Genomic DNA, 23,035 nt, shown 5'->3' with positions numbered 1-23,035 from the left:
ACATATAGTTTTATTTTAACAAAAATAACAAACCCTTTACTGCTAGTACTCACATTTTTTTTGAAAACTCGGACTCTCCAAGACATATGAAAACCTATTGCTCATATTTGAACGAAGAATCCTGAGAGAAATATTCGGTGGCATATGTGCAAAAGGTATTTGGAGGAGGAGATACATCTGTAAGATATACCACAAATACAAACAGATATCTGGCGATAAAGACGTGATATAAAAATATAAAGATTAAGATGGGCGGGAAATCTAGTAAGATCACAGTAGAGCAACCCTCCTAGATAAATCATTATGTCGTAGTCGATGGAAAGTAGATATAGAAGAAAGCCAAACCTTGGATGGAAGGATCGTGTAGATTAAGATGCTGGAAAAATAGGTGTATCAAAGGATTGCTACCATCATAAATGAGCCAGGAAAAGCACACATTATCCAAGAAATGCAAAAAACGAAATTCAGCATTTTGGTTATAGTCCAGGGCGCATCTGTTTTGAGATGGACGTTGAGAGGTGACCCAAATTTTTTTGCAGAAATTGCTTGAAAATAACTCAAATAATAATATTTGAGTTATCCTCCCACTCAAAATGGTCCGGAACATTGTTTAAATAATCAGAATGTCAAAATATGAAGGAAAAATTCGATTTTTTTATTGGTTTTTTCCTACAATAATTAAATTTCCTACCATATAGAATTGGTTAAAAATTTAAAAAATAGTCACCCTTGTTGCAAAATAGCAATAATTGCGTAAAAAACCATACAAAAACAAGTATTCGCATTTTACGTTTTTCAAGCATTTATGCTAAACTTAGGACCTTCATATTTTACCCGAAAAAACTTCATGATATAGTAAAATAACATTCTGAATTTCATTAAGATTGGTTTAATAGATTTTGCAAAATAAATTTTGCAATCCAGCTTTCGCAAAAAAAATTCATTTTTTTTTAATTTTGCAGGATTGAAAATAAAGCAGATAGCAAGTTGAATTTTTTTTGCTTATAGAAGTGTACTGTACCTTTCATTTGCAATTTGCAAAATTAAAATCAATTAATTACCACGGCGTCAGGAAATTTTTTAAATAAACATTAATTTTTGGTGCTACGCGCAGGACAGCGGTGTTCGATTCACACAAGTTGATTTCCACCAAAATTTCTTCCAATCTTTATCTAATATATTATTTTCTTACTTTATATTTTGTTGTATTTTAATATTTTAATTCCACAAAAATCAAACTTACTTTATTATTGTTTGTGAAATATTGTTTAAACAATTGCATATGTTTAAAAATAATAAACTTTTATTCTCTAAGTTAAAATATATGAACAAAGAAAGTTTTTGCTAAAAAAAGTGTTATTTCAAAGGATAGAGTATGTGTTTTTATTTTGCAATAAACAAATTTATTTATTTATATCGAAATGTAATAAAAATTAAAATGTATCAATCATTATCAAAAACTATCCGCTGTCCTGCGCATAGCACCAATAATTAATGTTTATTTAAAAAAATTCCTGACGCCGTGGTAGTTAACCGATTTTAATTTTGCAAATAAAAGGTACAGTACACTTCTATATGCAAAAAAATTTTACTTGCTATCTGCTTTATTTTCAGTCCTGCAACATTTTGAAAAAATGAATTTTTTTGCGAAAGCTGGATTGCAAAATTTATTTTGCAAAATCTATTGAACCGATCTTAATGAAATTTAAAGTATTGTTTTACTGTATTATAAAGTTTTTCTGGGTGAAATATTAAGGTCCTAAGTGTAGCATAAATGGTTTAAAAACGTAAAATGCGAATACTTGTTTTTGTATGTTTTTTTTTCGCAATTATTGCTATTTTGCAACAAGGGTGACTATTTTTTTTTAATTTTTAAGTAATTCTGTATTGTAGGAAATTTAATTACGCAACTTTTATGTCAATACAACTTTCCTCGGAAATGAATATTTTTAAAGGTATAATCAAAAAACGAAGAAAAAAATCGAATTTTCCCTTCAATTTTTGACATTTTGATTATTTAAACAATGTTCCTGACCTTGTTGAGAGGGAGGATAACTCAATTATTATTATTTGAGTTATTTTTAAGCAATTTCTGCAAAAAAATTGAGTCACCTCTCAACGTCCAAATTTACTAATATTTTTACAGATGCGCCCTACTATGCGGTCTACTACAATTTCAGTTTAAAATACATTTATTTTAACGTTTCATCTCATATTATCTGCTCGTTTTGGACCTTTTCTAGTTTTAATTTTTCACAACTTCGTCTTAAATAGTTTAGCTCTGTCGTCATTAGATTGTTTTTATGAGCTTTGGTAACATCACGAACCTCCGAACCGTATAGTGTAACATTTAATACAATTCTTCTATAGATGTTTTTGTTTCTTTCTTGATTGGCGCTTGCCAGAGAAAAGAGTTTAACGCTCGTGTTATTGCTCTATATTGCTAAATGTGATATTCACATTTTGCCATATTCATTTTTAGACCAGCCGCTTCAGATTCTTCTTTTAATTTCCATATCGTATAGCTAAGATCGGCATCATCTTCCCCGGTCACTATTTGGTCAGCAGCAAAGAAGAGTGTAAAAAGTCCCGTTTTTTCACCGTTATCCTGTAGGAATCTGTCTACAATATCTGATCTTGTAGATAAATCTCAAGTAGCATGTATATACAGCGTGTCTACTTAAGTTGGAAACATATGGGAAACTTTTTTATTATTAATTTTACGAAAAAAAGTTATTCTTTATAAAAAATTCTGCATACCCCAAAACCTAAGATTCAATCATCAGATATAAAATTTTCTCAATATTATACGAGGTATGTCAAAAAATATGAATTTCGGTCAAGGGTAAAGTACCTTTATTTCTCTCAATATCGAAAATTCTTATGATAAAAAGTAGTTTGAAATTAAAAACTAAGATCAAATATGCAATTACATGCTTCTAATTGAAAAAAAAATTTTTTCTCAAATTTATGGTTACCCAACATCGTTTTTAATTATTACAAATATGATAACTCGTTTATTATTCATTTTACGAAAAAAAGTTATTCTTCATAAAAAGCTTTGCATGGTCTAAAATCTAAGACACAACCATGATATATCAACTTTTATTAATTTTATACGAGGTGTGTCAAAAAATATGAAATTCGCTCAAGATTATAGTAACTTTATATTTCACAATATTTCAATTAGAAGGATGTTATTGCATATTGAAACATAGTTTTTAATTCTAAACAACTTTGTTAATAACCGTTTTCAATATTGTGAAAAATAAAGGTACTTTACTCTTGAGTGAAATTCATATTTTTTGACATACCTCGTATAAAATTAATAAAATGTGATATCTGATGGTTGCATCTTCGGTCTTAGGACATACAGAGGTTTTTATAAAGAATACTTTTTTTTTCGTAAAAGTAATAATAAAAGAGTTATCGTATGTGAAATAAATAAAAACAAAGTTAGTATCAATATATTTGAGAAAAATTTGGAAAATATTTTTTTCCAATTAAAAGCATGTAATTACATATTTGATCTTAGTTTATATTTCCAAACAACTTTTCATAATAAAAATTTTCAATATTGAGAGAAATAAAGGTACTTTACTCTTGAACGAAGTTCATATTTTTTGACATACCTCGTATAATATTTAAAAAATTTGATATCTGATGATTGAATCTTAGGTTTTAGAGCATGCAGAACTTTTTGTAAAGAATAACTTTTTTTCGTAAAATGCATAACAAAAAAGTTTCCCATATGTTTCCAACTTAAGTAGACACGCTGTATAGTTGTTCACTTTTTCGCTTCCGTTTCCTTTTTGCTTAGTCCCTGGCAGGATGTCTACGTCTAAATTCCGATTTCTTAGTTCTTGCATATTAATTATCTTTTGTTTATTTTTGATTCCTTGTATATTCCGTATTCCGAAACTCATATTCCATTTGTGTTGCTGTTTTCGTCTATTTTAAGTTCTATTCGATATCCTTTGTATTTTCATAAATATTCTTAATACCTTTCTTATAGCCCGGGAGGTAGTGTCAAATTTGACCGGAGCATTTTAACATGGAGCTTTTTATTTAGATATAGGTGTTCTAAAGCTTATTAACAAATGATGTGTCAGCTGGCTCAAATCCGGGGATTTTAGGCAAGAAAAGGTAAAATGTGAAACTTGATGGAAAAAGCTACAACTTATATGTCAAATATTTATCTCCGGGACTCACGTGTATACTAGACTAAAGTACCTAGCTACTGGCTTTCACGCAAGGACTCGGGTTCAATTCTTGGCGTTGGAGATTTTTTTTGTTTTTAAAATTGACATTTTGATATGAAAAATAATTATTTTTTGATAATACCACGTTTTTATTATTTATACGACACAATATAAAAAAGTCTGTATTCTGTATGTCTTTTATAGAATCGTAAACGTAAACTATGGATTTGATCATATTATGATTGACCTTAATAAGCAAAGTTGTTGTACATGAACCCCTGAAGCTTCCTGAATTAGTACGAATCTACTTTTTTATTCCAGAAATATCTACCCCGACATTCTTTTTTATTTTTTTGGACAAACTGTTTTTTCTTAATTTTAATTGATGTAGAACCAAAAGATACATACAACCCTAATTTTTCACTTTTCTATCAGCAACCCCCATTTTTTTCACCTGTTCTCTATAATATATAAAAATTAATGTTTGTCTGTATGTCCCTTATAGATAGATGTTGTTCTGAAGCTATTTCCTTGTGGCATTTTTATAATGAACTATTTTAAATGGGAAATAAGCCACAATTTTACCAAAAAATGAATTTATTAACGTTCCGACGCTTAAGTCGGGTGTCGTTGTCAAAATACAAAATAATACTTATAGAATCGTAAACTATGCACTTGATCAAAAAAGCTTCAGGGGTTCATGTATCCGAACCCTCATGTTTGGACAGGGTACTAGAAAAATGTGTCTTTTGGTTCTACATCATATAAAATTAAGAAAAAGTTTGTCCAAAAAAATAAAACAGAATGTCGGGGTAGATATTTCTGGAATAAAAAAGTAGATTCGTACTAACTCAGCTTCAGGGGTTCATGAACAACAACTTTGCTTATTAAGGTCAATCATAATATCTATGATCAAATGGATATCAAAAAATAATTATTTTTCAAATGAAAATGTCAATTTTAAAAACAAAAAATCTCCAACGCCAGGAATTGAACCCGAGTCCCCTGGATGAAAGCCAGTAGCTAGGTATTCTACGTTATACACGTAAGTAACGGAGATAAATATTTAACATATAAGTTGTAGCGTTTTTCCATCAAGTTTCACATTTTACCTTTTCTTGCCTAAAATCCCCGGGTATGGGTCAGCTGACACATAATTTATTAATAAGCTTTAGAACACCTAACTAAATAAATAGAAAACAGCCATGCTAAAATGCTCTGGTCAAATTTGACACTACCTCCCGGGCTATTAATAGTTTTCTCTTATTTTCTTTTATTCCGATGTCATATTCTTGTCTTCTGTACGTAACACTTGAATTCTCCTCTTCCAGCACAATAAAATATCACATCTTATTTTATCACATATTTCATATAATATGTAAATATCCTTTATGTACAGATACAACTTTAATGTTTGTTGAAGTCATTACTAAGGTTGGTCTTATCACTCTGATTTTTCTGATCTTTCGGTGGCCTAATTTTTATAAATATTTGTATAATAAAATAAAACTTACTTTGATAATTATTTTTTTTTTTAGTCAGATGTCTTCAACATATTTACTGTACTAGCTAGCGCCAATATTGACGGAGTAGTACTATGGGGTAGCAGTAATGATGTCAATACTCGAAACAAGTGTATAGAATTATACAATTATATGGATAATATACTAGGGCCATCATTAGCTTATAGTTTTTCTTAAATCTTTATACAGGTTACGATACGAAACGTCTATGTTTTACTAATGTGTCATTATTTTTTCACCATATTAATTTGCTAAAAGTTTAATAGTAGTATTAATATCGTACCATCGGCAAATATCATATGATTAAGGTTTTCGCCGTCTATTCTTTATTTGCCCATTCCAAAGTTCGAAACATATCGTCTATAACTAGAGTGAACAGTTTGGGTGAGATAGAAGCTCCTTGTCTAACCCGTCTCTGCAGTTGTATCTTTTCTGTTTCCCCTCTGTTTTTATTTGTGATGTAGCATTGCCATATATATTTAATGATTTTTGTATATCTATCAATCTTTTGTATATCTGCCATATACAGGGTGATTGATTAGTAGGGTAAAGCTCAATAGCTCCGCTATAGTAATAGATAGCAATAAAAGTTAATAACAAAAATTTTAGCCACCTTTGAGCTTCACATTACAAAATTAGTTAGAATGTTACAGGGTGTTCGATAACACAGTGGCAAACCAAACTTATGTTTTTTTAAATGGAACACCCTATATTTTATTTTAAATTCGAAATCCTGTTAACTTCTCCATCACAAGAATATAAAGGTTTGTTATGTTATACAGGATATTTACAAAGTTATAACCAATTTTATATGCAAATCGTAACAAGTTCAACTCCCTGTATAAATAAAAATAAGCAAAACAACAATGGTTTATTAATGCCATATTTTTTAACGTATTGTCAAAATTTTCAAAAATGGTCGAAATTGCTAATTTTATTTATATCAAATACAGGGTGAGTCAAAACGCAAGTACATTATTTTCTCAGTAATTTTAAACGGAACACCCTGTATTTTATATCACTATTGAAAAGTACCATTACCGTACTTTAATTTTTAGATAACATTCCCTATGTATAAATTTATTAGTTTTCGAGATATTTTCATTTTTCAATGGACCAGTAGCGTGGCCACCCAAATCACCAGAATTTAATAAACTGGACTGATTTTTTTGGGGTTACGTTAATAATGAAGTTTATAAAATACCTCCAACAACAAGGGATGAGATGAAAAATAGAATACAAAGTGTATTTCGATGTGCTAATTTACAAATGCTCCGTAGAGTAAGTAGCTCATTCAATGATCGTTTTTAGGCGTACATAAATGTGTTAGGAGATAATTTTGAACACCTTATGTAATTAAATATTAAAAATATTTTATTAAAAGTAGCTTCTAATTTTTTCAAACATGTTTTTTTGCAAAATGTTTCACTGATAAATTATGTTTCGTTCTTTATTTGTTACATTGTTACATTTACATACAAAAGTAGTGTTTAATTTATTGTCTTCACAAAATATTGTATTTTGTGTTTGTGTGTTTTTTTTTGTAAAATTTATTACTAATTTTCTTTGTTTATTTGTTGCATTTACATAAAAAGATAGTTTTTAATTGTTTCAAAAATGTTGCATGTAGTGGTTGTGTTTTTGTTTGTAAAATGTATTACTAATAAATTATTTTTATTTCTTTATTTGCTACAGTGTTACATTGATTACCGGATTGATAATCGGTAATCTTCAATTGTCAATTCAGTCATGGCTTAATTAAAATTTAGATAAATTTAAACACCTAAAATAATTTGCTCTGAAAAATGAAATATCTCAAAAACTAATAAATTTGGGCATAGGGAATGTTATATAAAAATTAAAGTACGGTAATGTTATTTTTCAATAATGATATAAAATATAGGGTGTTCCATTTAACATTACTGAGAAAATAATGTACTTGCGTTTTGACTCACCCTGTATTTGATATAAAGAAAATTAGCAATATTAATAATTCTTAAAAATTTTGACAATAAATAAAAAAATATGGCATTAATAAACCATTGCGTTGTGCTTATTTTTATTTATACAGGGAACTTGTTACGATTTTCATACAAAATTGCTTATAACTTTGTAAATACCCTGTATAACATTACAAACCTTTATATTTTTGTGATGGAGAAGTTAACAGGATTTCGAATATAAAATAAAATATAGGGTGTTCCATTTAAAAAAACATAAGTTAGGTCTGCCACTGTGTTATCGAACACCCTGTAACATTCTAACTAATTTTGTAATGTGAAGCTCAAAAGTGGCTACAATTTTTGTTATTAACTTTTATTGCTATCTATTACTATAGCGGAGCTATTGAGCTTTACCCTACGAATCAATCACCCTGTATATAGGGTGTCCCAAAAGTAGCGGAACGGTTGAATATTTGGCGCAATGAACATCGTATCGAAAAACTGAAAAATACGTGTTTAATATTTTTCAAAAATCTATCGAATGGCACTGAACACGAGCCCCCACTCCACCCTCTGAAGGTGGGATAGGAGGTAACTTTAAAATCTTAAATGGAAATCCCCATTTTTTTATTGCAGTTTTGGATTCCTTATGTAAAAGTAAGTAACTTTAATTCGAGACATTTTTTCGAATTGCGGGCAGGTGGCGCTATAATCGGTGAAAACGATTTATCGTGATACCGTAGGTAAATTATAGAAACCGTTCAATATCTCGAGAAATACACTTTCAAATGAATAACCAAAGAACACGTGTTTCATATTTTTCAAAAACCTATCGAAAGACACCAAACACGACCCCCCACTCCACACCCTGGAGGTTGGGGTAACTTTAAAATCTTAAATAGGAACTCCCATTTTTTATTGCAATTTTGGATTCCTCATGAAAGAATAAGTAACATTTATTCTAAACATTTTTTAGAATTGTTGATAGATGGCGCTAATAAATCGCATTTTTTCAATTATAGCGCCATCTATCAACAATTCTAAAAAATGTTTTGAATAAATGGTACTTATTTTTTTATGAGAAATCCAAATCTGTAATAAAAAATGGGGGTTCCTATTTAAGATTTTAAAGTTACTCCCACCTCCAGGGTGTGGAGTGGGGGGGTCATGTTTGAGGTCGTTCGATAGGTTTTTGAAAATATTAAAAACTTTTTTTTGGTTTTCCATTTGGAAGTGTATTTCTCGAGATATTAGTATTAGACCATTTCTGTAATTTACCTATGGTATGACGATAAATCGTTTTTACCGATTATAGCGCCATCTATATAATTCGAAAAAATATCTCAAATAAAAGTTGCTAACGTTTACGTAGGGAATCTAAATCTGCAATAAAAATTTAAAATTTTAAAGTTACCGCCCACTCCACCTCCAGGGGGTGGAGTGGGGGGTCGTGTTTAGTGTCATTCGATAGATTTTTGAAAAATATTAAACACGTATTTTTCAGTTTTTTGATTCGATGTTCATTTCACGAAATATTCGAGCGTTCCGCTACTTTTGGGACACCTTGTATATATCAACTCTATTGTTGCTTAAGGCATTAAGAATTGCCCAAACATATATGGAGTCAAATGCCTTCTCGTAATCTACCATAGCTATCCACAGTGTTATTGTATTCGTTTGATTTTTCAGTCAGTGTTCCTTATAGGTACTTATTCTTATTTCTACTTGGTACTGTATTTCCTTATCTTCTTCTTCCAGCTTTGCAACATTCCATCTTTCGATCTTTGTTTATATATTGTTTGTAATGAAATTCTTGTTCTGAGCTTGGAATTCACGAGAAAATGATCCGTGTCGCTATCTGGATGTCGTCTCATAGTTCTTAATACATGATATATGTAGTCTCTCAATACATATGATACTTTTGATTATTTGTTCTTCCATCGTTTGATCTCCATTTTGCTTATGGATCTTTTTTCTAGCGAACTGGGTGGTTTTGATAACAAGTGGTAGCCTGTCGCAAAATCGATCAATCGCAAAATCGCATTGTCATTTGTAACGTTATTTAGACTATATCTTCCTGCCACATGTCTTACGTACTTTTCTATGCATACTTTTACGTTTATATACCCTTAGTATTTTGATATCGTGATGTGGAGATGTGGTCATATCGTAGAAGGGCATTCGTAGAATATCATTGGTTCAACACATTTCAAACAGAGAAGTCGAATAGGTCAAAGCCAAGGTGACTTGAAGATGATAAAAAAGAGAAAACTTGAATATCTGGGGCATATGAGATAGCAGATACTGGATACTGCAATTAATACTCAAAGGAATTGGTAGGAATAGGCCAGGAATCGAAGCTTTTCACCTCGCAATTTTTACAGAATGGATCGATTTGCTTGAAAATTTGAGAATAAGTAGTGGATAGTCCAAAGATCCAAATCTATATGATTCCGAAAGGCGCTTTTACCATGGGGGTGGTTGCCACCCCATCTTAGGGTTGGAATTTTTTTTATATTTTGACGCAAAATTTGATAAAAACATTAATTCTAAGCAAAAAATGTCGTATACATGTTTTTGATAAAATTAACAGTTTTCGATTTATTCGCTATCGAAAGTCTTAGTTTTGTATAGAAAAAATTAATGTTTTTCGATATACTTACTTATTTACGATTCACTCAATTTTTGCCATAGAAAAATTGTTTTCAAACCAAGTTCTTGGGAATTAAATAACCTACAATTTTATATTTAAACATTTTTTCGTATCTCTGATGCTAATCTTTCTATTCTGAAGAAAATGGCCTTTTCTACCAAACTACAAAAATTCGTTATTCGCTTTTAACTTCAGTTTTTTTAAAACTAATCATTCTAACCCAGCCAAACTTCTAGAATCTATTAATAATACATAAATAAATAAGACTGAATAAGGCAAATGACTAAAAACACCGCTAACTTACATGATTATGATTCCAATTGGATTTCTCCCTTTTTTTTAAAAAAAATATATTGATTTTTTAACCGTAACTTTTTTATTTTTTATCTTAGAAAGTTTGGTAAAAATAATTTTGTAGGTGTTTACAAGATCTATAAGTCTATTAGTATTAAATCTTTTTAAAATCCCCAGTCGCAAAGGTGACTTTGAAAGGGTTGGTAAAGGTGGTTTTTGCATGTTACTACAAGTTTTAATTGTTAATAGCTCACTAAATTTTTGCCGTAGAAAAAATTGTTGTAAACCAGGTTATTGGAAATTAAATAAGCTACAATTTCATATTTAAATATTTTTTCGTATCTCTGATGCTAATCTTGCTATTCTGAAGAAAGGGCCATTTTTTTCCAAACTACAAAAATTCGTTATTTATTTTAACTCCATTTTTTTAAAAAACTAATCATTTTAAGCCGGTCAAATTTCTAGAACCTATTAATAATACATAAATAAAAAAGACCAAATAAGGTCAATGACTAAGTTTAATTAGGGTGGTGATGGCGGGTTGCTTGCGATCACTTTTTCGCTGAAAAAAATAGGGACTGACATTCTTTTGATTATAAGTCAGTTAATTTTTGAGCTAGAGACTTTTTTATTTCTGGAGATAGATATTTTTAAGTACTTTAAATTAGTTTGAACAAGTTGTCCTCGAAAAATGCATAGTTTTCCCGTCTTTTGACTAACTACAATATTTAGCATTTGATGAAGAAGAGCCAACATATAATACAGTATAGCTCGATTACTATTGGTCTTACAAGATTTTTTTTTATTAACCCCACGTTTATTACAATCTATCTATACAATCTAAACCTAAATGTTTAGGTAGATAACCGACAATAAGTAATAGGACTGACAATAATTAGGAATGACATGTAGGGAGGCATCCAGTGATGCACCCCTTTTTTAAAACTTAGCCTACAACACTGACTATTTCTGACATAAACTTATACACATTAATTTAGTACCAATTGTTCACTTAACTCTAACGGAACTTTTCGTTTTAACCTACGAACAGTACGCGGTTTATTCACTAAATTTTTTGCTAACACGTTTGGATGCACTTGTTTCTCTGTATGTTTTTTCGCGCACTTTTTGATGTCATCTTTGACGTATGGTAGTCCGGCGTCCCGATGGATGGCTTCATTGGTTATGAACCATGGAACTCCTAGTATTGATCTCAATATTTTGGACTGAAATCTTTGTATGATTTCAATGTTGGAATGTGTGGCGGTTCCCCATAATTCTATCCCATAAGTCCGCACTGGTTTTAGGATGGATTTGTAGATTAATATTTTATTTTCAGTTGACAGTTTTGATTTTTTGCCCAACAGCCAATATATGGTTCTTAACTTATGACCCAGTTGTTTTCGCTTAGTACATATATGCTTCCTCCAGTTTAATCTTCTGTCCAAGTACATACCTAGATATTTGACTTCATCCCCTTGTGGGATTCCTTTACCGTTTAAGTATACAGCCGGACATGTTTCCCTACGCGTGGTAAATGTTAGGTGTAGCGATTTGTTTTCATTAATTTTGACTCTCCATTTTGTCATCCATTGTTGAATTTTATTTAAATTATTTTGTAAGATTTCGGAGGCTATTTTGGGATTTTTGTTCGACGATAGTATTGCCGTATCATCCGCAAATGTGGCTGTAGTGATATGTGTATCTGTCGGTAAGTCAGCAATGAATATAAGGTATAATATAGGTCCTAGTACACTTCCTTGGGGCACCCCAGCGAGAATTTGTTGTATGTTTGTGTATTCATTCTCATACTTTACCTGGAAGTTTCTGTTGGTGATATATGACTTTAAGAGTATATAGTAATTTGTAGGTAAATTCTGTTTTAGTTTACATAATAGGCCTTTATGCCAGACTTTATCAAATGCCTGACTTACGTCCAGAAATACCGCCGAGCAGTACCTATTATTTTCAAAGTCCTCGTTGATTCTCTCTACAATTCTATGTACCTTTTGTATTGTTGAATGTTGTTTTATAAACCCAAATTGGTGTGGTGGTATTAGTTTTTTTGTTTTCTAGTATAGGCATTAGCTTAGTAAGTGTCAGCTTTTCAAAAACTTTGGATACCACTGGAAGAAGACTAATAGGACGGTAGGACTGTACATTTTCTGGTTCTTTTCCTGGCTTTAGTATCATTGTTATTTGTGCTAGTTTCTACTGTGATGGGAAATGACCTAGTCTCATTATAGAGTTAAATAACTGTGTCAGAAATTGGAAGCCTTTCTCTGGGACTTGCTGAAGAGTTTTTCCTGTAATCAGGTCGTATCCTGGAGCCTTTTTTGGATCGATGTTGTGTTGTATAATATTTTTTACCTCATTTTTTGTGAATCTTTTTTCAGGAAGTTCTAGTTGATAAGGTTTTGTGAGTATCGAAATCATTTCTTCTTCAGTTTGTAGTGAGTAATTTCCCTCATTTGGTGTAGACTTTTTTTAAGGTAGCAGATGTTTCGGCCTTTTCTAGAGGACTTCTCGCCCATTGTCCTGTTTGTGTTCTTAGTGGTGGGACTGTATAGTTCTGCCTTCGTAGAGTCCTTGTAGCCTTCCATAACGAGTAGTCAGTAGCTTGAGTTGCATCTAGTTTTTGTAGGTATTCCTGAAAGCTTGCATTTTTTCTGCTATTATCAATTTTTTTAGGTCTTTTTGTGCTTTATTGAGGTTTGTTTTACTTTGAGGTGATCTTGATAATTGCCATTGTTTTCTGAGTCTTCTTTTCTCAATTATTTTTTCATGTATTGTATTGGAACAGTGTTTGTTCATATGTCGATTTGTAGGTAATGGTGTTGAGTTCCATGCTGCTTCCTGTAAAACTGTGTTAAAATGTTCCACTGCTTGTTCGATTTGTTTATCGGTCTTTAGTGGGATGTCTAAATTGATTTGATTATTTACTTGATATCTAAAATAACTCCAATTTGTTTTGTTGTTGTGTAATATACAGCTCCTTTCTATTTTTGTTATGTTTTTGCTTACAGTTATGATAACAGGTGAATGGTCAGAGGATAAATCGTAACAAGACTTTGGTTTAAAGTATTTTTCATTTATTCCTCTCACTATAGCAAAATCGAGGAGATCTGGAATTTTCGCAGGGTCTGTAGGCCAGTATGTTGGCTCCCTTCTGGTTACTATGTTCAGATTATCTATTAGTATTTCTTTTTGTAGTTCACGGCCTTTGGTATTAATAAGTCTAGATCCCCACATTAGATGTTTTGAATTGTAGTCTCCACCACAAATAAACCTAGGTCCAAGTGTATCAAAAAAGGTTTTAAATTCTGGTTGTTTAATGGAATGTTTTGGTGGACAATATATAGCTGAAAAAGTTATAGGTCCTGTCCAGTCTTCTACAACTATATTTGTGGCCTGAATATGTGCTTTTTGATAGTGAGTTGTCTGGTAATGTTTGATGTTGTTTCTTATAATGATTGCTGTCCCACCATGTGCAGTTCCATCTGGATGTGTTGTGTGATATATTTTATAGTTGTGAAATTTTATGAAACTTTTTTTCGTGAAGTGTGTTTCTGAAATCAGTATTATGTCTAATTGGTGATTAACTATAAATGCATACAACTCATGTTTGTGTTGTGTCAAGCCATTAGCATTCCATAAGAAAATTTAAAAAAAAACGGTTTTGTTTATTTTTTCAAAAGGTACATTTTTGCCAAGTAAAGTTGTTTTGATAAAACGAAAACATTTGGAGTTATTAGCAGAAAACTTATTAAAAACATTGATTTTTCGATATAAAACTAATATTTTCGATAGCGCATAAATCGAAAACTATCAATTTTATCAAAAAAAATATGGAACGTTTTTTGCTTAGAATAAACGTTTTTACCAACTTTTGTGATTAGAATATAAAAAAAAAATTGCACCCTCGAGATGGGTGGCAACCACCCCCAAGGCAAAAGCGCCTTTTGGCATGACATAGATTTTGATCCTTGGACTATCCACTACTTATTCTCAAATTTTCAAGGAAATCGATCCATTCTGTAAAAATTGAGAGGTTTTTCCTATTTTAAACTTCATTACTTGGACTAGAAGAAATATCCGTTGCTCCAAAACCTTCGTCAATGGAATGGATTATCAGCAGAAAAATTTTACATGCCGCAAGATCGAGAAAAATATCGGCAAATTGTCATGGAAGCTACCCACATAGAAGAAGGCTAAGAGCTTGTGTGTATAGTTGATTTAGAGATTCGTAGAATTCACTTTTATCATCTTCCGATGCTTCTTCCATTGGAACAGACACTGAGAATATGGTTAAATTGGACCATTCACCCTCTAATCTTAAAATACAGATTATTTAATTAACTGGTTTAAAGTCTAATAACTCTGATTGTAGTCTTTCATTTATTACATTGCCACATCCTTTTTCATGTCTAGTTTCATGTCCATACCACAACATACTGAGTAGTCAAATTTGGTAAAAATACTTAGTTTCAATTTTTAACAGTAATTAAAACTACAAGTTTTTTTATTTATTCTGACGACAATAATACTCGACTTCAGGCGTCCTTGTTTGATTTTACTTTTTCATGCTTCGTTTTTAATTTGGAAATTTGTTGTGCAAATTGATTGTAGACATTACTTAATATTTATTTTATACAAAACACTGCTTTGTAACTAGAAAAATGTTTATATTTACCTTTTTTTACAAACCTGTTATGTACAAATTGATAATAAATATTTTACAAATATAACTAGTAAATTTTATAGCGAAATTACCTATATAAATGTTCCTAAAAAGTAAAGAATTCTGAATATCACCCATTTTTTTAATTTGCAAAAGAAAATACGTCAAGGGAAGTTGGAAAATCATTACTGGAAATATTAATAAATTAGGAGAATCAGGTGTTTGAATTAGTTAAGATATATGATAGACTATGTTGTAACCGAAAGAGATAAATATATCCATCAAAAATAATCAGCGTAAGATGACTCAACCCAGCAGATGTAAATACGGAATCCACGGAATACGTATACACAAAAAGACTAGCAGAGAAAATTGCTGAGAACGAAATATAAGAAAACGCTAACATCGAGGAAAGCTGACAAAAACTCAAAGATAACATAATTAACACTTAGAGAGAGGAAAGTAATGAATACTAACATGTCAAAGAAAGCATCAAGGAAACTAAAAAATAAAAGATTACCAAGAGAGGACAGAATGTCAAACGAACTCCTAAAGTACGGAGGATAAGATCTGACCAAACAACTATTAAAATTAATCCAAAAAATACTAGAACAAAACAGAATACCACAAGAATGGAGATCAAGCATCCTAATACCCTTTTCAAAAACTGAGGCAAATCGAACCCGAAGAACTACAGACGAATTAACTTATTGAATACATCATTAAAATCCAAAGTAATAACAAACAAACTGAATGAAATTATAACATTAGCAGAAGAACAAGATTTTAAGTCGGGAAGATCATACACCGACGCTATATTTATAATGAGGCAAGTTCAAGAAAAATCATTAGAATACAACAAACCGGCATATTTATGTTTTGTGGACCTTAAGAAAGCATTTGGCAGGGATAAATTAAACGTAAATGTAAAATGATGTGTTTTACTAAAGATAGATACCTCTAGGAATAATTAAAACGATCGAAAATGTCTGCCAAAAAAACACATTAAAAATAAAAGTAGAAAAGATCTATTCATGATGTAATAGAAATGGCCAGGGACAGAAATCTATGGAGACTGACCAAATAAGATATCACGACTGCTACACTCTCTCCAGGGGGTCAAGTCAGTAGAAAGAGATTAGCATAGAAGATTGTATAACCGATAAACAGTTTTCAATTGTTTATATGTTTAGATTTAGGGCGGCAAAAAACTGTATAAAATTTAGATAAAAGTATATTGATCTTGAGCAAACATGATAATTACTCCCTAAAAAGCCTATAGAAAGAACTGAATACGAAAAGGTTTCCAACCGAGTACATTAATATTATGGAAGATATGTAAGGCTGCACCTATATTGGATCCGTATTTCTCGGATCCGATCCGATATCGGGCGATTGATAGGAGAAGCTACACAGAGCAGTTCGACGTCGGCCGATATCGGATCGGAGAAATACGGATCCAATGTAGGTGCAACCTTATACGGAATAATAAATAATAATTATTTACCTTTCGCGTCAGGAGTATTTCACGCCAAACTCAAAATAGTGCAGAAAAAGAAATTACAATCATACGACCTACGTATGCTAAAAGACCCTGACACGAAAATGAGGGTCCAAGCCACTTTAAACGAGCAAGTGACTGCAATTAGAGACGCATCGAACGAAGAACAAATGATCAAACAGATGACCGAAATAGTTCAAAATGTAAAGGATAGACACTTAAAGGCAGATAAATTAACCAAGAAGAAATCATGGATGACAGATGAGATCCTGAAACTAATGGACGAAAGAAGAAATGCCACAAATGACCCCGACACATACAAAACAATCAATATATATCAATAAGAAGGAAAATTAGAGAAGCGAAAGAAAAAGAAGCAATGGAGAGATGCCAAGAAATTGAGATTCTACAATCAAAGTACGATAGTCACAATGTACATAGGAAAGTTAAAGAACTCACAGGTGGACTAAGACGCAGACAGAGGGGAAATCTAACTGATTCTGACGGAAACATCATCTTAGATAAACAGAGTAAAATTAGAACGTGGAAAGAATATCTAGAAAAACTATTTGAAGACCAAAGAGATAACACCTTTGAGCTAGAAGAAGAAGTAAATGATGGACCAAGAATATTACAGCAGGAAGTTTATTCTGCCATAACACAGCTAAGGATGGCAAAGCAGCAGGTCCCGATAATATACAAGCAAAACTACTTAAACTGATGGACAACGAATCAATAGCAATAATCACAAGGATATTCAACAACATAAATACAACTCTGGACAAATACCAACAGAATGGCTATAATCGAGTTTATTGCACTTCCAAAAAAACCAGGAGCCAAAAAGTGCGAAGAATACCGTACGATAAGCCTGATGAGTCATCTCCTAAAATTGTTGCTAAAGGTAATCCATATGAGAATTTACAAGCTATGTGAAAGTAAAATTTTGCCCAACCACTTCGGGTTCATAAATGCTGTTGGTACGAGAGAGGCTTTGTTTTCAATACAAGTCTTATTCCAGAGATGCAGAGACGTAAATTGCGACGTATACGCATGTCTGGTTGATTACGAGAAGGCGTTTGATCGAGTACAACACGCCAAGATAATGCAAATACTAAAAGAAGCAGTAATTAACAACCAAGATCTGAAAATAATTAGAAACTTTTACTGGAATCAGACTGCAAACCTCAGAGTTGACGGTGAACTCACCGAATATGTCAAAATCATGCGTGGAGTGAGGCAAGGCTGCATTTTGTCCCCCCTAATTTTCAATCTTTACTCTGAAAGAATATTTATCGAAGCTTTGCACGAAACTGAAAAAGGTATTCTACTAAACGGGTACCGGCTAAATAATATCAGGTATGCAGATGACACCATAGTATTTGCGGACAACCTACAAGTCCTGATGGACAAAATCACGTATTACAGTCAACAATATGGACACAATATAAACGTAAAGAAAACAAAGCTTATGATCGTCAGCAAGAAAAAAATAACAGAAGGTCAACTCTATATCAACCAAACCCCTGTAGAAAGAGAGGCCCTACAACTACCTCGGCACCATAATAAATGAAGAATGGACCAACAACCAAGAAATAAGAGCGCGCATCGGAAAAGCTAGATCAATCTTCAACCGTATGGGGGCGTTTTTCAAGAGCCACAACCTTTCTCTTGGTAAAAAAGTAAGAATGCTGAGATGCTACATCTTCTCTGTCCTTTTTTATGGTGTTGAATCATGGACCTTAAACGAGGATATGTGCCGAAAATTGGAAGCATTTGAGATGTGGCTATATCGGAGAATTCTTAAAATCCCATGGACTGATCAGGTCACAAATGAGGAGGTTCTTAGAAGAATGGGGAAGAACCGAGAAGTACTAACCACCATCAAATCTCGAAAGTTGGAATACTTTGGACACATTATGCGAAATGAATCCAGATATGCCCTCCTACAAGCCATCCTGCAAGGAAAAATATTTGGAAAGCGAGGTCCAAGAAGAAGAACATCCTGGTTAAAGAACCTCAGAACCTGGTTCAACACAACATCTGTGCAGCTTTTCCGCGTTGCTGCAGATAAAGTGAAGATTGCCATGATGATCGCCAACATTCGTCACGGATAGGCACATCAACAAGAAGATTTAACTTAGTAATATACTAAGAATAGCAGGAAAACATATTATGGCGTAGAAGCTATAATGTTGAGCCTTATCGCCTTTATAGTGAGCCTAGTACTGGTAGATCTATCAAAATAAACAGGTTGCGGTGACTAGCTCATTTAGAGAGAATAAATGAGGTGGAGCCGTCGATAGACATTTAAAACCGAAGACCGAATGGATAGGTCTGGATCCCTCGTATGAAAAAAAAGTTGATTAATAGCAAGCTGAAAATTTGTTAATAGCTTAAGGGTGCCTAGTCGGACAAACTTTGATATATGGGAACACTGGAACAGGGGAAGATGTAATTGTGGAACAGATTAAAAATTTGGAACAGTTTTCGTGGTCTGACCGTTCCAAATTTTTAACCGGTTCCACAATTAAAACTGCCCCTGTTCCAGTGTTCCCATATATCAAAGTTTATCCGACTAGACACCCTTAAGCTATTAACAAATTTTCAGCTTGCTATTAATCAACTTTTTTTACATACGCGGGATCCAGACCTAGGAGTTAGGAGAAGAGGCAGGTCCAGAGCACGATTCAAGAACCAGGTGGAAGACGACTTGCGAGTGTTAGGATTGCGAAATTGGAAAACCAAGGCGAGGGATAGGAAGGAATGGAAGCTGATTCTGGAACAGGCCAAGACCCACCATGGGTTGTAGAGCCAATGATGATGATGAACTACTAAGAATAAAATAAGAGACAAAAATATTTCTTTTTGATTCTGGGCCCTGATTCTAATCCATTTCGAGGTCGATATTTAATTTCGACGCCGCCATGATGGTCGCAATTTATAGCGATTCTTATTCATTTCGATATTAGTTACAATTTACTGCTCAAAATTTGGGTTGGTGCTCCGGTTTATTGGATTTATTGGCTACGCAACCACCGCAACATTTGTTGATAGCCTGGGAAAATTATCGAAAAAATGCCATTTTTGGGAAAAGTTATTTACCAGCTATTTTATTGCTAAAATCGAATCTTAAGATTGCATATATTAGTAATATGGGGTATGACAAGTCAGCAGAAAGTGTGTTATTTTATTTATAAACAAATTACCACTCCCAAATCTTCTTTTTTTTTAATTAGTGCTCTGTAACTCCTACGATTTTTCCTTTAAACCAAAAACACTCAAATAAAAATTCACCGTAATTTAGTTCTGCAAAGCTACTTTTTTTCCGATTTCCTTCAACAAAAATTTTACTCGGAAAATCTGAGTTTTCCCAACAAAATCTGCAATTCTCAATTAAAACTTTAGGGAAGTAATTATTTATCAATAATTAAATAAATTGATGACAAGAAAGATTTTTTATAGTAGATTATTAATCAGAAGGCCGGCGACAATCTAACCAATAGTTTAGCAATAATTAAAATGTTAATTAAAAAATTTCGGTAGAAATAATAACCAGAAAGATTATGATACATCAGAATAACTATGATTTTCGTATAAAAAAGCACTATACCTATACCTATTTAACGTACTTTACAGAATTGAAATTGGACTATTTGAGCGGTCTCAGGAATGTTATAAAGAAACAATTTTTTGGCTTATAAACAAATAGAACCCCTCAGAAAATATTAAATTAAATTAAATTAAGTTAACGCTGCTGAAAAGGGCACGGCTTCTGTGCCCCTTTCGAAGAAAAAAAAATTGAATTGCGAGGAGTGGTTCCAGGTATAACCGGTCAAATTTGACCGGCATTTGCGACAGAGTTATAAACAACAGGATTTCAAGCTTTGGACCATTACCGTTTTATTCCGGTCCTCTTTGTACATACAAATTTTTATATCTTCAAGACACTCATAACAAAAAAAGATTTATGTCACCAAGTTATTTAATTATTGATAAATAATTACTTCCCTAAAATTTGAGTTGAAAATTAAAGATTTTGTTTGGAAAACCCGAATTTTTCGAGGAAAATTTCCGCCGAAAGAAATCGGAAAAAAATATCTATGTGCAGAATTAAATTACAGTGAATTTTTATGCGAGTGTTTTTGGTTTAACGTTAAAATCTTCTGAATTACAGAGCAATAATTGAAAAAAAAGATTTCGGAGCGCTAATTTGTTTATAAACCAAATAGCACACTTTCTGCGGACTTTGCATAGCTATATTACTAATATATGAAATCTTAAGATTTGATTCCAGCATGTCCAGCAATAAAATAGCTGGTACATAATTTTCCTTGTTTTATACTAATTTTCCCAGATTATTACCTTACATCTTTCATTGTGTTGATAATTCACGTTGTGGAAATTCTCAATTATTATATTTCTAATTTAATATTGTTCTATCTAATTCCTCCAAAACCAGCAAATTTCCATAAAACCCAGCCATATTAATACCTTTTGCTTTAGTTTTCCTTGCAAGAAACAAACAAAACGCATCTCCTAAACTAAACCTAACCTCGCTTTCGGACATGCCATTCATGTCCGTGTCACAATAATTTCGACTCGAAATTATAATATCAACCATTTTTTTGGAGTCGCTATTAATTTCGATAAGTCGCTATTTTGTGACATCATTCGTTAGTTCAACTAAAATCCACAAGGCTCGCACAGTCGCATTTCAACGTCCCCATAGTGATTGCGACTCGAGTCGAAATTTGAATTAAAATCAGGGCCCTGTTTTCGACAAAATAACAGGAGAGTTTCAAGAAAACCTGCATTAGCGTTTTAAATCTATTGATGATGGGGTGTTGCTAGAAAATACTGAAAAATGTTTTATAGTGCAATGTAGAATTAGTTGTTATGACATTTCCAGCTAATAAAGTTACTGATAAAAGGATAAAACTCAGAAATTGATAAAATTCTATAACTTCTTCATGAACAATAATTTGATGAGATTAAATCCTCACTTAGAATCAGCAATGCGGATTTTAATCATTATTTTAACCTTTGATTCATTAATTTCGTGTGACATTCAGATTTTACACTTTGTAGATTAAAAATGAACATTCTAATTGTTGTTCTCCAAGTCACCTATTTGATTTATTGCATAACATGATCAAACGTTGTACAAAATCATTTCGGTGTCATGAAGAGCTATCAGAGCTATTGGAACTTTCTGATTCAGACTTCTTATGACGTTTTTTAGATTTCTTTTTTGATTTAGATTCATATCGACTTTTTGAATGTTTTCTGAAACAAAGAGGATAGAGTAAATACATCAATAAATAATGAAGACAATAGAATACAACATAATATACAGTGGTAGGGGAGCCCAAGTGGGGATTTTTGCAGTAACACGAGCGCGTCAGATTATCATATGGGGAGAAACCTGGTACCCTGTAGATCCTCTACCATATATTGGCTCTAAACACAGGCGAGTTCGTTAAGGGGGTAGTACGTTCTTTGAAGGTAAAATATTGCAAAACCTCTAAATTTTAAAGAACTGCTTGGATGGATTGACATGAAATTTGGCATACACATAGCTAATAAGTCAAAGCAAAAAAGTGATATAGTGCCGATGTGTGCTTTTGCCCTAGGGGTGAGTTTCACCCCCTTTTGGGGGTGAAAAATATATGTTCGAAATAAGTCCGGAAATGGATAAAATGTCCAATTCTAAGCAATTTTTGTTCTATAAAGTTTCTTCACCAAGTTAATACTTTTCGAGTTATTTCCGAGTGAATATGTTAATTTTTCTACAAAATAACTACGTTTTCAAACGGTTTTTCGCAAATAACTCAAAAAGTAAGTATTTGGTGGAAAAAAATTCTTATTAAAAATATAGCACGTAAAAAAGTGAAAAACTTGGTGTATATATTAGGTCACTGTATCTAGTAGAAGCAGAGTTATAGCTAATGAAAAATAGGTTCATATTCGTCAAATTCCAAATCGTATATTTTAACGTGCCATAACCAAAAAACAAAGCACTTTTTGAGAGAAAAATAATTTTAACTTTTTTAAAATGTTTAAAAAAATGCTTATTTTTGTTTTAAAAAAAAAAATTAGCATCAAAAGTAAACAAGTTACGCTCAAAATAAAGTGGGTCCCTTTTTTTTGGTAAGAAAGCGGGAAAATCACCCACTAATTAGTATTTCAAATGAACTTAATTGTTGTCACTTCACAAGTTTTTTACTCCGTATGT

At 32.1% G+C, this 23,035-nt stretch overlaps 2 protein-coding genes across 2 annotated transcripts in view; one reads left to right on the top strand and one right to left on the bottom strand.

The window, feature by feature from the left end:
* LOC114329413 (hyaluronidase-like) overlaps positions 1-15,363 on the top strand; it is a 55,331-nt gene extending 39,968 nt beyond the window's left edge. The window contains exon 4 of the mRNA XM_028278502.2: positions 5,741-15,363. Within this exon, the coding sequence (XP_028134303.2) occupies positions 5,741-5,902 (162 nt within the window). The 3' untranslated portion in view covers positions 5,903-15,363. The remainder of the gene's footprint in view (positions 1-5,740) is intronic.
* The window catches only part of LOC114329409 (protein suppressor of white apricot), a 116,531-nt gene continuing 105,769 nt past the window's right edge, over positions 12,274-23,035 (bottom strand). Inside the window, exon 10 of the mRNA XM_050655234.1 lies at positions 12,274-22,086. Within this exon, the coding sequence (XP_050511191.1) occupies positions 21,981-22,086 (106 nt within the window). The 3' untranslated portion in view covers positions 12,274-21,980. The remainder of the gene's footprint in view (positions 22,087-23,035) is intronic.

Source organism: Diabrotica virgifera, chromosome 7 (assembly GCF_917563875.1).
Source record: "Diabrotica virgifera virgifera chromosome 7, PGI_DIABVI_V3a".
Lineage (NCBI taxonomy): Eukaryota > Metazoa > Arthropoda > Insecta > Coleoptera > Chrysomelidae > Diabrotica > Diabrotica virgifera.
Note: the sequence above shows the minus strand (reverse complement) of the source record. Positions and strands in the feature narration are given on the sequence as shown.